The following is a 14,629-nucleotide window of genomic DNA, read 5'->3' as shown; positions in this document are numbered from 1 at the left end:
TATAATAGTTTTGGCGTATAACATAAAAGTGAATCAATCACATTATCACTATCTGCAGAAAATATTTATACTTGGTATATATCAAGTAAAATAATATATATTAACAATTACAAGATAAACAATATTTACTCTCGTCGATAAATTTCTTGTATTATTATAGTGTTTGCTCTGAAATGTTACCAAAGATATAAATTACTATATTTATACAGCTCGCCATATACCCGCAGACAAAGTTTCCATAAGTATCTCTGTAATATAATATAGTTGAATCTATGTAGTCTCCAGTAACCGCATCCGATGACGCAATACTGTAAGTTGCACGACTAACCGCTCGACTGTGTGTCAACGTCGGTGTAGTTTGTACAAATATAGTTAGAGGCAGCTTCGTCTGTCTACAGCAATCAAGTAATCTATTCCGCCTGTTTGCCAACCCCCGACCGTGCTCGAACCACCAGACATTCGCAACTGGACGTAGGAAATCGGACAAATTTTTGAATAAAAACATTTTTTTTAGTGTTTATTAATAATACGTAACGCATAAAATGTTATTTTGTGACAGCCAACAAATAGAGAAACGCACATTAATAATGATCAATTACAGAAGCAGAATCGAAAATTAAAATCCCGTCTAGAACAATCTTAAAGTGTGGTGCTTAAAAGTTTCCGATCAAGATTTAGCCAACGAAGTGTATTTGGAAAGCCAGCCCATAAGACTAAATCTCAAATTAACCACTGATAGTATTCAGATACTTTTATTTTTTTATTATTGATTTATTTTTCCGTTTTTTTTGTTTCTGTTTTAGATTCTTTACTGGACGTATCTATTAATATCCATTTATCATAATGTTATTTTTTTACATACATTATCTCTCTGTTTCACGGCTTTCAACAGATTAACAGATCGCCAAAGTAATGAATTATAAAAAAAAAAAACAAATATAGGGCCTAATAATTTCAAGCCCTAAGTCTTATATAGCCGATTTACTATTTGAAAATAAATGTGGGAAAAACAAGTAAATGCTCATTTTTCATCAATATTCAATAACGAATCAATAACGAGCAGAGAGTTTTTATGTCTACGAGTATATCTATATATCGAAGCTTAGTAAATGACAAAAGTTAATGTCGGAAAATTTCACAATTAATTCAAATATATTAGAAAAGTCTACACATTGCCACTTGTAAAATTTTGTTTTTTTATTTAAATCGTGAAATATTGTTATAACTATTCTGCATTTTTAATATGTATAATAAAAACACATATACATTTTACAATCGATTATAAAACTGTAGTTTGTCTAATATCAATATCCGAATCGTATCCAACAGACCCATTCCTTAAAAGCGGTGCCCATTCAACCCCCAATGCAAACATTTCTTCCACTACGAAGCCACCCTCACGGGGATGTTGGGACTTTGTAAGAAGCGCTCGAGTGCACAAGGGTTGAACTCAGAAAACGCGAACGCGGCGCTCTTGATATGGGTTATATAGGCTTGTTGATTTTTAGATTTATTTTCTTTGCTGTGTGTGAACTTATTTATCTCCCACATCTGGTTATAATAAAATCAACTTACTGATATTGTGAATTTTTGCCACATCGATATATATATAAATATATATATATATATATATATATATATATATATATATATATCTTTATCATCTCTACGATCCAGTTTTTAAAGCAAGCGTTGCATCTTCTTACATAGGATTTACAATGGATTTGAGGTTATATACATATGATTTGAGTATGAGAATAGAGTTTTGTGAGTGCTGAAGTTCTGATTTCAGTCAAATAAATATTTTGAATACTTCTTTGAAAGCTCCTAAATGCTTAGATACGATTAGCGTAAAAATTTAAATTGGTTTGACTTAATTTTGATTCTAGTGTATTGGGAAGGTTTTTTAAAAAGTCACCAGTAGACATACATGAACATCAATTTCAATGAATCTAAAGACGCTCAACAATTATGAGTCTAAAGCCTGATTCGACTTATACTCAAAAAGTACATATATTATGACTTTAATAAATCGCCACTGAATTTTTAGACCCCTCCGACTACTAGTTTTTATTTTATAGCAATCTGACAAAATCGACAATTTTCGCAATGGGGTACCATTGGGAAATTTTTCGGGTAAAAATCGAAGTTGCTCTGATTTGCCTTATATTCAAAAAGTATATCATGGCTTTAATAAATCGCCAATGAATTTTTAGACCCCTCCGACTAATTGTTTTTATTTTATAGTGAAGCCTTCTTATGCGAAAATTATTTCATCAAAGATTTTGTTTGATAGACATGCATCTCTACGCATGTCGTGATTTTAAATTGTGTAATTCAATGAAGCTTACTTTCATTAACAGCAAGTAACTGTAAACTTTTCCAATTTTAATCAAACAACGTTTTATCAAAGAAGGCAAAAAGTACTGTAAATTGCATAGGCGCAACTACTGCGTCTTCAACAAACCAGGGACTTCTGTTTGTTGCTCATGGTCCATAAATTACTGACACGCAGCACTCCCATCTAAAGACCAGGCCTACGCGTCGTACAACAACATACTATAAACATTCTATAAAGTATAAATCTTCGTTTGCCTGCTAATAGAAACAAAGTGCTCTCTCCATATAAAATCACCCATTCGTTTTCGTTTCTGTCTAGCATCACAGGGAAGATTTGATACTGAACGTTTACTTTGCGGTTCCGAAAGCGTAGGCACAATCATCCCTTTGGCATAGTTACAGAAGATGAAAAATCGACAATATTTAGTACAAATTTGCTAATACTTTGCAAATAAAATCATATGTGAAATTTATATTTTTATCATATTTGTACTGACAGTTTGTAATAAAAACTTTGAATAGTCCAGTGTGTCGTATGTATAATCAGAATAGGATTACTGGTTTCGTACGAACCTCAGCCACATGCAAATATACATCTTTCTGAGATACGTTATATTTCATTCATATTCTGTAAATACCTAAATCACGTCGACCCTGTGTATTTTCAAAACAATACGTAGTTTAGAAACGAACACGAGAGGGATAACAACCCCATACAACGATTTGTTAATTTTCAATTATTTACATCGCAACAACCCTTAGCGTCGCGCACCCTCTGCTCTGTAAGCACCCCTGCCATTGATTGCAATATGCACACGGCCAATATTTGAATTAAAATTCCTCATACCACTGATAATGCAATGGGGATAGTAATAGGCGCATTGTAGGAGAAGCTGAATATGTCAATGTCAATGTATGTTGATGGTATTGATCTTTATTATTTACAGATTGCGAATAATTATATTTTCATTATATTTTAGATATAATATTGATCTAACGAATAAAATATAAAATAATAAAGTAATGAAAAATGATCATTACTCTTCAATAATTAAGTTGTATGAATGTCGTTGCGAGGTATAGTGTAATAAATCTTTGACTGCAATAGTAATAATGGTATATATGTGAAAATGTATTTTTTTAATTTTTTGCAGAGAAATTCAATATCACCTGCAGAACGAGAAAAATACAGGCCGCGCAGTCCACCAGAAAACGAGCATAAAAAAATGAAAAAAGAAGAAAAAGATATTGGTCATGTGAGTACTTATGATAAAAACTTATTATAAAAAATAAATAACATTAATACCTTACATATTTCAAAATGGTGAAACTCGAGTAAGGATAATATAATAAATTATTTACAATGAATTTATTCGATTTATTAATCTGTATCTTAATCAAAATTCCAAAAATATTAATCTTCTTATGAGTATAAAACGACTAATGTATTTATTTTCTATAACTTTCGGTAATTTGTGGAATCAAGCTTTAACTAACTTTACAAACGTGATTTTCTGAAGTCAAGGGTGCTTCATTCCTATGTGAATGACCCTCTACATTGCACGTTAACTGTTTAAGTGATTTCGGTGAATACTGCAAATGAACTTGATTTGTTTCTCATTGCAAGCTAATTTTGTTGTAATGAAAGTAGAGAAGCAAAAAGTTCAGCGTCGTCAAAAAATACTAATAAAATGCACTAACGTCTAAACGTATAATGATTATCTAGCTTTTAATTATTTTTTATTTATTTTAGATTACCACAGAAACTAAAAAATGAGCTTAACTCTAAATCGTAAATCGAATAAGCTTCAATTAATTAACCATTATCATTAATTTTTTTATAATCATTATTTTTGTACTTCAATTGGCGATAAAGCCAATTTAAAAAATTGGCTAATATTTATTTCTTATGGATACATTGAGTTTCGGTTTGTCTTGACATAATGCGACTCTGAATTTTTCTCAGTGTTAATACCAATTTCATCTGGTAGAACAAAACAAATTCGTCATCGTTTTCGTCGCATTCATGTTTTTTGCATCACTTTTGTCTTTTTCATTCCAACGTTTCGTTTTCAACTACCGCCGCCGCCGTCGCTGCCAGAACTAAAGTTACCGCCCGAAGAAATGAATCCGCTTTAAATTTATAACTCGTGTTTCCGTTCCGACTATAGAGCTATTTGAAGTAATTGTTTTTATGTGCAGAACGATGCTTATGAGCATTAAAAACACAGCACTGTACACTTTTTTGTTATTTTGTTATTCTTCTCGCGCTATCTCTCTTACCAATTGGTCACGGCTAAATGGAAGTCGCACTCGATAAATTTCTCGAGTCAGAATTAAAGCGAGTTTGTCTCACTCGATGGCAACTACTAACTAACGATAACTGATGGGTGTGTATTTTTGATTTAGTATTATTAGAAATGAATACATATAATCTTATGGTAGGCACAAAAGCTTCCTCTGTGCCCTAGAAATTTAATTTGTGATTTCTTATAGGAACAGAATTTTTTTGAAATATTCAAACCGATTGATCAGTGTTCTCGAAATCGTCGGCGAGAAATTGTATCTGCACATACATCCATTGTATAATGTAATGTAATACAAATGTAAAGATATATGCATATAATCAAATTCAATTTTGATTTTTTGTGATTACTATAACTTGCCCTACGGAAAGTTAATTAATATATGCAATCTTAAAAATAATTAAATAAAAAGTTGCATGTAGAGATATTTTTCTCATTAATAAATTATACAAAGTTCTTATGGTCATTACAATATTATAAAAACACAAAGAATTACAACTTATATACTTTTTCTTATTTATCTAATTTATTAGTGAAACCCAATCACTTTCATTGCGTTAAAAATGAAGTTTAATACTTCATTTCAGTTCGATTCTGTTTTTTAAAAATTATTATTTACGAAGGGTTTGTGCACTGTTATCGCTTTTTTTCCAATGAATTCACGTTTTTTACGCCGTGTGGAACCCGACCGCGAGCTTTCAGGTTTTTGTCAGCGTCGCGGGCCGTCTGGACATCCAAGAACAATAACGTCGAGCAAACCGACCGCCTTTTTTCAGCAACCATTAGCGTAATGAAGTTCATCTCGTACCTGCTAAAAGAAAGTTTCGTTTTGCATCTATCCTCGGGTGTTGATGCTCCTTCAGTAGATTTGCTCTTGAGATGGATCGTTACGTGCTTTTTATAGGTCTTTTTACGATCCAGACTAGGTGCAAGTTTAGGTGCACTTTTTTGCAATTGACAATAGTTTTACAAGTTTTAGATATTGAAAAAGCTTGAACTTTTCATACACGTCTAATCGAAGTTCTAAAGATCTCTATTTAAAGAATTGCCCACTTGTACAAGGGCAGCGCAAATTAGCTAGCATGAGGTAGAATATCGAATCCATTTATCTAATATGCATGATACATTATTCAGTTTTTACACATAGTTTAAAATCACCTATTTTCATTTATTTCAGCATATTTTGTTATTTTAATTAAGTACGTTCATCTCCTTTGAGCTACCCGGAAAGTCTCTGAATTATTGTTTTGAATTTTAACTTAGGTTTTAAAACTTTAGGTTTTATTTCAAATTGGGTTTAATTTCCATATTTATTCATTTTTCTGCAATGCACCGCTGCGGAAATTTTCAATCTTTATAGCGATTAAAATTAAGAATGGCCTCTCCTTCGGAGTCGATTATGTTCAGTTCACTGATGATAACATCAAAAATATGAAACAGGTGGTATAAACCCGTGTTGAAATTTTGAATCAAGATAATTTAATTTGATTTTATTTTATAAGTTCATTCGCTCAAAATTTATTGAAATAGAATGTAGCAGTTAAGTTAATATTACTGGCGTTTTACCTGGCAGTCATTTTACCCTTGTGCATAAATATATGCGTAGAAACTCTTCAAGGCCGTTACATTAAATAAAGAATTTTGATGATCTTTATTGCTAGGCGTTTCAACATATTATTTTATGTCGTTCTCAGCGGTACGGCAGACACATAGTACACATGTACACTTTTATCCTATGCAAATACGTACTCTCATTTAAAATATTGTTCAAAATTATTTTTGTTAAATAATAACGAAACATAATTTCATAAATATTTTTTAAATTTAATTAATGGTTATTTATAAAAAGTTAGCACCCTAGAAAAATTTGAAATCAAATAATGGAGTTTTAGTAAAAATCTATCAAATATAGATGGGTTAATTCGTTACTTCGTTCGTTATTTTATATATTTATTATTATTAATTATTTTATATATGTTTACACGAAAAGTAATAAACAAAACTTGATCAACCGGAATTAAAATGAAGAGCTTTACCTCTAACATCTATAAGAAGTATATGAACTGAATTGCAATGTTACAATTATTTATTTGAAGTATATAAGTGAGCTTCAATAGTTTAACTAGAATTAAAATTAAATTCCAAATCATGTTCGATATTAAAAAAAAAATTTCTCATCATCACGAATTTAATGTTTTTTGAATCATTCAAATCAGATGCTGTTTTCTCAAAAACTTTATTTACTTTTTCTGGACTATTTTCTCGGTATCTCGAAAACGACTGAACATTTTCTTTTTTCCGCATTCACACGCACGCATCTATTTTTTCTGAGATTTGCCAAAATGTTCAGAAACCTCTGAAACGTGAAGATATGCAAAAAGTTTCGTTTTTTTGGCGATTACAATAACTTGAAGTTAATACGAGAAGTTAATAAAAAATATATATGGAGTTTCGAGCTGAGTAAAATCGACAGAAGCTTTGCTAAAATACAAATAGATTTATTTTCTTCACAGTACTAAAAAGGTTATCTATCTCCGTTTTAAAATAAACATAAAAACAAAACATGGCAAACGAATGCGCAACCTTTCATTCGATAAAGGTATAAAAAACAACAAGAAAACGAGAAGTTCCGAGCCCGCGTTTAGCGGATTTCACGGAGAATTCGACTGATTCGTTCCGCACGTTTTAATCTGCCCGTGATGCGAGCAATAAAATCCATTTTCTATGTATTTGTATGTGAATATTTCAAGCTCTATAGTGTTATTCAACGTTTTTACGACATTTCTATACGTAGCCATTTCCGATTCGTTGTCGGTCATAAGCAAAATAGAATGTGATACTCTATAAAATTTATTAAATTTGAATGTATATAAAATAGTGTTAGTTAGAAAATTTTGCAATAACTTAGCTTTTTTTATTAACATGCAGTAATTTGTGGTAATTTGCTTCAACATATTTCGTTTCTTTCCGCTGTAAAGTTGGGCTAGTAATCCCTACCTGAACATGCCGCATAAAAATATGTAGTCAAAATATACTGTTAAAATATTCATAATGCACACACACATATATATATATACGTATATATATATATATATATATATATATATATATATATACAGACCAGACTTGACGTCAAGCCGAAACGGCGTGATAGTATTATCTCATGTTGTTTAGAAATTATGAGCTTGTAAGTGCAACTTAGAGCTTCGGTGAAATTATGACCATTTTTCGGTTATTATGGTTATTTTTTACTAATTTTGTTCATTTGAATTTTGGGAGCGTAACCGTGAATAACTCTTCTAGGACCACAATAAAAATCAATAACACAGTTGTTCCAAGTTTTCAAGAATTAAGACTTTTTATTGAACTATGAATTTAAAATTTAACTATTGTATAGCATTGTGCATTAAGGATGTAACTTCCCGTACTTACTTTTCGTGCTTTTAAAAAAAAGAGAACTGAAGAAGAAATTGGTAACAGATCTATTCAAATTATATCTATTTACCCCGCTATTACTTTAAAAAACTTTTCTCTAATGTGAAATTATACTACTTAGAATCTTTGTATTGCCTATTGAAATATATTATTTGTGGGGCGATATATTTATTATCAATGCATATGTAGACTTTAGTTTGATAAATGAGATGACAGTTGATTTTAATTGCGCCATTTCAGTGATCGTGAACCATAATTTAGTGTTTCATTCATACACCATCATAACGAAATGCGTCCAGTCGTTTCATGGAAGCCCATCTTACTTACAAATGCTGCAGTTAGCGATAATGATTGCTTTCATAATATTAAGAGAACCATCGATAGCATTGTGCATATTTTTATGACGTACTGCAATTCGAAGATTCATATCTTATCATACCCAAATGCATTTTGGGTAACTTGCATTCTCTATAAGTAAATAATGTGTTTATTATTTTATATTCAGAGTGATGGAGAAAAGAGTGACCAAGATTTAGTAGTAGATGATGCTTCGGAAGAGCCTGTTTCTCCAGGACCACACAACGGCACAGCAAGTCCACGAGAAAATGGACATGGTGGTCCTGGAAGCGCCCAACATCTCGACAAATTACCACCTAAGAAAGAACATGCTTCGCTTGGACCTCATTCACCTAGGTAAATATAACACTTTTGGTAAACATTTCATAACGGGAACCAAACAAGTTGAATAAGCATTTAAAATGAATTTCGAAACCAATCGTCATTTTTGTTATTTATATTATTTCTATATATTCTTGGTTATTGTTTATAATTATAATAATTACAAAAATATTTTCGTAATAGATCAGGAACGTCGAGTAATGCATCTACTCCATCAACAAAGAAATTGGATGGTGATAAACCGCCAACGCCTATCTCCAAATCAGTAACTCCGACTAGTGGCGGATCTAGTGGATCAGTTGGAGGTCCTGGAGGCTCTGGATTGAAACCCGTCGTCAAACCGCCTGCTTTGGGGGCCGGCTATCCTCACTATTTAGCTACTATGAATGGTAATTTTTATAATTGATTTCATTGCTTAATAAATATGGTAATATATAGTTTAGTTTAATATTTTATATTTCTCATTTCTCAAGGTGTAGGACCACATGATCTGCAAGCAGCATATGGAGCAGCGAGTGCTATGCACAATAATTTGCCGGCAGCCCTCAATAATTATCCGCGACCACCACTACAGGTGGGCTATGATCCCACCAGCAAATGCGCGCTCCTTTAGGACCAGCCGGTTTGGGAGCAATCGGTGGTGGAAAACCGTAAGTTTTGGAGATTTTAATATTACATATAATTTTTGTAAATAATTAAATTTTACTAAATATTCCAAAAACTATATTGATTTGTATGTTATTATTTTGTACAAATAGTGGTTGCTTAATTTATGAACTATTTATTTTGAATTTTATTCCTGCGCAACATTTTTTCTTTCAAGAAATTTCTTGAAAATGATTCGAAATTATGTGTGAAATTCTGCAGTCTGCAATTCAACGAAATCTGACATAATTTAAAAAATACAAGTTTGCAAATTTAAATTGTTTATTATACTTTGTGTTTTCTTGTACCTAATAGCCTCCATGTTAAGTAAAATAATATGATTAATAAACTTATTTTCATTTCAGAGCATATTCTTTTCACGTGAGCGCTGACGGTCAGATGCAACCAGTACCATTTCCTCCTGATGCACTAATAGGTCCAGGAATACCTCGCCATGCCCGTCAAATTAACACACTTTCTCATGGTGAAGTTGTGTGTGCGGTCACCATATCAAATCCCACTAAGTATGTGTATACAGGAGGCAAAGGTTGTGTAAAAGTATGGGATATTTCACAACCTGGAAATAAAAATCCAGTAAGCCAGTTAGATTGCTTGGTAAGTAGTTCATTAATAATATATTCTAATTGTACTCTGATGCTCTATGTGTTCTTATAATTTGAAACGATTTATTATTACAGCAACGAGATAATTATATTCGTTCAGTGAAACTTCTACCAGACGGTCGTACACTAATAGTTGGCGGTGAAGCTTCAAATTTGTCCATTTGGGATTTGGCGAGTCCCACTCCACGGATCAAAGCCGAACTGACATCTTCCGCGCCCGCCTGCTACGCCTTAGCCATTAGTCCAGATTCAAAAGTTTGCTTCAGCTGTTGTAGCGACGGTAACATAGCCGTATGGGACCTCCATAATCAAACTTTGGTGCGACAGTTCCAAGGGCACACGGACGGCGCCTCCTGCATCGATATCTCCGCCGATGGCACTAAACTCTGGACCGGCGGCCTAGACAACACCGTACGGTCATGGGATCTTAGAGAAGGCAGACAATTGCAGCAGCACGATTTTAGTTCGCAAATATTTTCATTGGGATATTGTCCTACGGGTAAGTTTTGATATCAATTCATTATCCGAGTTCACAGCATTTTTCGTATCTATATTTCTATATTCGTTCTGAATCGAATGAGACCAAATTTGAAAAGGATTGTGTGTGTGCGTATGTGAGCAGATTTTTGACCTTTCGTCGATGTTTTCCCATTGTGCTGAATATCTTAAATATGATTTAAAATCAATTTTTCTATCGATTATAATGTTTTGTTTTAATCAGAATACCTGACTTTTAGTAGATCTTCATTAGGGTATTTATATGGTATATTATATCATATTTTTTTCTTTATAATTAACTTTAGTAAAAATTAACACTTGTGCAAGGCGTTCAAAAAGTTCCTTTTCCTCATTTTTGGTCATATTTGTAAAATTAAGAATGAAAGAATGAAATTATTAATGTGAGAGACTATTTTAATCGACTTTTGGAATTTTTCATTCGGCAATTTTCTCATTCATAACGAATTGTTTCATGTAAGCATACTCGTTGTATATATTATTATCAAATATTTGATGGATTGTTGTAATTTCAATATCAAGTAATTGGAAACATTCAATATATACCTATACTTTTTGGAAACCCGGGATAATCCGGGACAAATATTGCTTTCAGAAAAACCCGAGACACGGTGTGAAAATCCGGGACTGCCCCGGCTAAACTAGGACGTATGGACACCTTATATGACGGCATTTACAAAAAATATTAAATTGGATAATACCTATTTGATTTCTTTTATTGTTTAGTATGTATTTATTAGATACTTATATAAACAAATTTAGCGCGAATAAGTAGCTTTTACTCTGAATGCGAATGAATACAAGCGCAAATTAATACGGAAGGTGGTTAATTACAGATAAATTCATAGAAAACTCATAGAAAAATATTTTTTTCTTAGGTGAATGGTTAGCAGTTGGTATGGAAAATAGTAATGTTGAAGTGCTCCATGCATCTAAACCAGACAAGTATCAATTACACTTACACGAGAGTTGTGTATTGTCGTTGAGATTTGCTGCTTGCGGCAAATGGTTTGTTTCAACAGGCAAAGATAATCTTTTGAATGCTTGGAGGACACCTTATGGTGCCAGCATATTCCAGGTTAGTGTACTCCACTCCTAATATTTAAAATAAAATATTTTAAAAATATTTTTAAATTAAATATGAAAACTATTTACCATAATATGTATAAAACTTATATTTTTTACCAAATTCTTAAACAAATATTTATTATAATATATTTTAATTTTGTGTGAACTTAAGTACCAACTATCCATGTACTTTCATTGTATGAATAAAACAATAATTTTATGGAATAAAGACCATATTATCAAACTTTCGACGATAATTCGTTCGTTCAACAATTAGTCTATCAATAATCATAATATTATATTCTTCAATTATCACAAATATTTATTTCATTCATATTTATTAATTTTGTATTATATTTTTAGTCGAAAGAATCATCCTCAGTTCTGAGTTGTGATATATCAGCTGATGACAAATATATAGTAACTGGTTCAGGTGACAAAAAGGCAACAGTCTACGAAGTTATCTATTGAATATGTTGCAAAAATGAAGAATTATCCTATCAAGGAAAATGTCATTAAATCTTGGTTGGATTTATTTTTGCATCTTTGGAAGTGTTACGTTGACATGTGTCTACTTATAAAATTGACTTGTTTTGTTATGTAAACTTTTAATTCTATATTGTTAAACAATTGTGATAAAACATACAATATTATGTATTGATGTAATGGATATAACAATTGTGCTGAAGACATTGTGTCAAAAATATATTCAGTGATAAGTACATGTGCTGTACATACCTTATTCTCCATGACTTGTGTTGAAAATATATAAAAATTTTAAATGCTACTTTTTGCAAAATTATAGATATTAATTAGCGTTTATGAAAAATATTATGAAAAGGTTTAAATTGAATAAATATAAAGCATATACTTCAAAGGAAATGTTCCTGTGCACAGACTAATAGAATGGAACACAGACGAAATTATAAATAATATTAGTTTAAGATGCATATTTGTGTATATAGTTAAAAGTATGTGCTTTGTTTATGTAATTTGTATTATCTTTGCAACCTTATTATAGCAATTTTGAACGCAAATAACGGTTATTCAAATGGGTTTTACATTAATGAATTGCAAATGAAATTTTGCAACATTACAAGGCAACGGAATATAAAATACGTTTTGAGAAAATATTTACGATGAATATGATATAGTGTGTGAAACTTCATGTACTATAATATTATATTTGTATTATATGTATTATAAATTCATACATGCACACACACACATATGTATATATATATATATATATATATATATATATATATATATAGTTCAAAAATAATAGCAGCTAATTATTCAACCAACATGATAATATAACTGTTACGGATTCTTCACAATTATTCAATATTGAATAATTCAGAATATATATATATATATATATATATATATATATATATATATCATGTGTACGAACATATATATATATATATATATATATATATATATATTTTTATATATATATATATATATCGTACATGTGTATGTACATGTATATAGGTATAGATGTTTTTTTTGTACATACATAATGTTTATTAGTATATTTATAAACTATAGTATAAAAATATAAATGAGTTGTTCATTTACTTTTTGCAGCACCATGACTACATTTGAATCTTGACTTTCTAAGACATAAAATTAGAATAATTAAAATATTGTGCTCAATGTATTTTTAACAATTATTACTATTCTATGGTATGAATGTATTATGCCTGCATTATCTATTTTCTGGATAAAGATTACATAATTATTTTCAATCAGGGGCACTTTACAAACTGCTAGAATATTAACAATTATTTTGTTAAAAAATGATCTAAAAGTCATCAAAATGTTCAGGATTAACCTAAATTATTCTATCAGAACTTGTTACCATGTTGCCATTCCATCATTCAAGATCAAAATGCGAGAATATGATTCTTGCAATGCACAACTAATTTATAATTTAACATCATTAATAATCGACGATTTTGTGTTACTGAACCAAACCCATCAAGTTCTGAAATCTAAATGTAGTTAAAACAATTAGTATCAAGCAATTTATACTTTCTACATTACAATCTTAATATTTTATATTTACAAAAAATATATGATATTTAAAATTATTTTGTTCATGAATACATAATATGATTTATTGTTCGCAATTTATATTTTTCATTTTCAAGTCTCTGAAAATATATATATATATATTGAATGAATATTTTTTTTGTTTTATTCTTTTACTAATTAGATATTTATAAAAAATAAAACTTTTTTCAGAATAATAATGCCAATTTGAATTAAAGATCATTTATTTCATAAATTGTGTTACTGGCCGAATATGTTTATGTGAAAACTAATTGCCAACAAAGTATAATATCAAATTAATTAAATAGTTAATATCAATGTTAGCAATAAATAGAACTATACTCTAAAATTTAAATTCTTGATCAGAAATCCAATCTATTGCAACTCACAATTTCTTAATGATCTTAGATAATATTAAGATATCTTTTATGATAATAAAAAATCTTCAAAATTTAATTCAAATAGTTACTTATCATATCATATGGGCGTCATCATAAACAATCTTTAACACGGTGAATTACTAGTCATTCTGCCAGTTATTATTAAAAATAACGAGATGGGGCCAAACATAAATGCATTGATGCATTGATGCATACCGCACGCTTTGAAATACAAATCTATGGGAGGAGTGTTTCATTTCACACCTTTTTTAGTGATAAATATTAGAAACACACCGTACTACGGGTACAGGTTATTATAAACATAAGCATATTTGCTGATGTTTATACAAACATTAATATACTCATTAATTTGTTCTTCGACGAGGATGATCAATACAGTTAATGTAGTTATGACTTTGACCATTTTAAATAGACTAATGTATGGTTTTTCACTCATTTCAAACATGTCAAAAATATTAATATTTTTCACTCGCTTTAATCCAGTGTTTCCAACGTTGGGCGCACTCCTCACCGGGGGGCAATTTGAAAATTTTGTTTATTTGAATATGATGCA

At 30.5% G+C, this 14,629-nt stretch overlaps 1 protein-coding gene across 1 annotated transcript in view; it reads left to right on the top strand.

The window, feature by feature from the left end:
* The window catches only part of LOC113363883 (protein groucho-like), a 246,613-nt gene extending 233,894 nt beyond the window's left edge, over nucleotides 1-12,719 (top strand). Inside the window, 9 exon segments of the mRNA XM_026606368.1 lie at nucleotides 3,495-3,596; nucleotides 8,587-8,774; nucleotides 8,943-9,148; nucleotides 9,233-9,343; nucleotides 9,346-9,409; nucleotides 9,770-10,019; nucleotides 10,103-10,526; nucleotides 11,422-11,621; nucleotides 11,975-12,719. Of these exon segments, the coding sequence (XP_026462153.1) occupies nucleotides 3,495-3,596; nucleotides 8,587-8,774; nucleotides 8,943-9,148; nucleotides 9,233-9,343; nucleotides 9,346-9,409; nucleotides 9,770-10,019; nucleotides 10,103-10,526; nucleotides 11,422-11,621; nucleotides 11,975-12,082 (1,653 nt within the window). The 3' untranslated portion in view covers nucleotides 12,083-12,719.
* The last annotated feature ends 1,910 nt before the right edge of the window (nucleotides 12,720-14,629 follow it).

The sequence above is a fragment of the Ctenocephalides felis genome, unplaced genomic scaffold (assembly GCF_003426905.1).
Source record: "Ctenocephalides felis isolate EL2017-DRISC unplaced genomic scaffold, ASM342690v1 CF-g0.4_SCAFFOLD_00845, whole genome shotgun sequence".
Classification (NCBI taxonomy): Eukaryota; Metazoa; Arthropoda; class Insecta; order Siphonaptera; family Pulicidae; genus Ctenocephalides; species Ctenocephalides felis.
The sequence above is the reverse complement of the archived record's forward strand: the minus strand, read 5'-3'. Positions and strand labels throughout refer to the sequence as shown.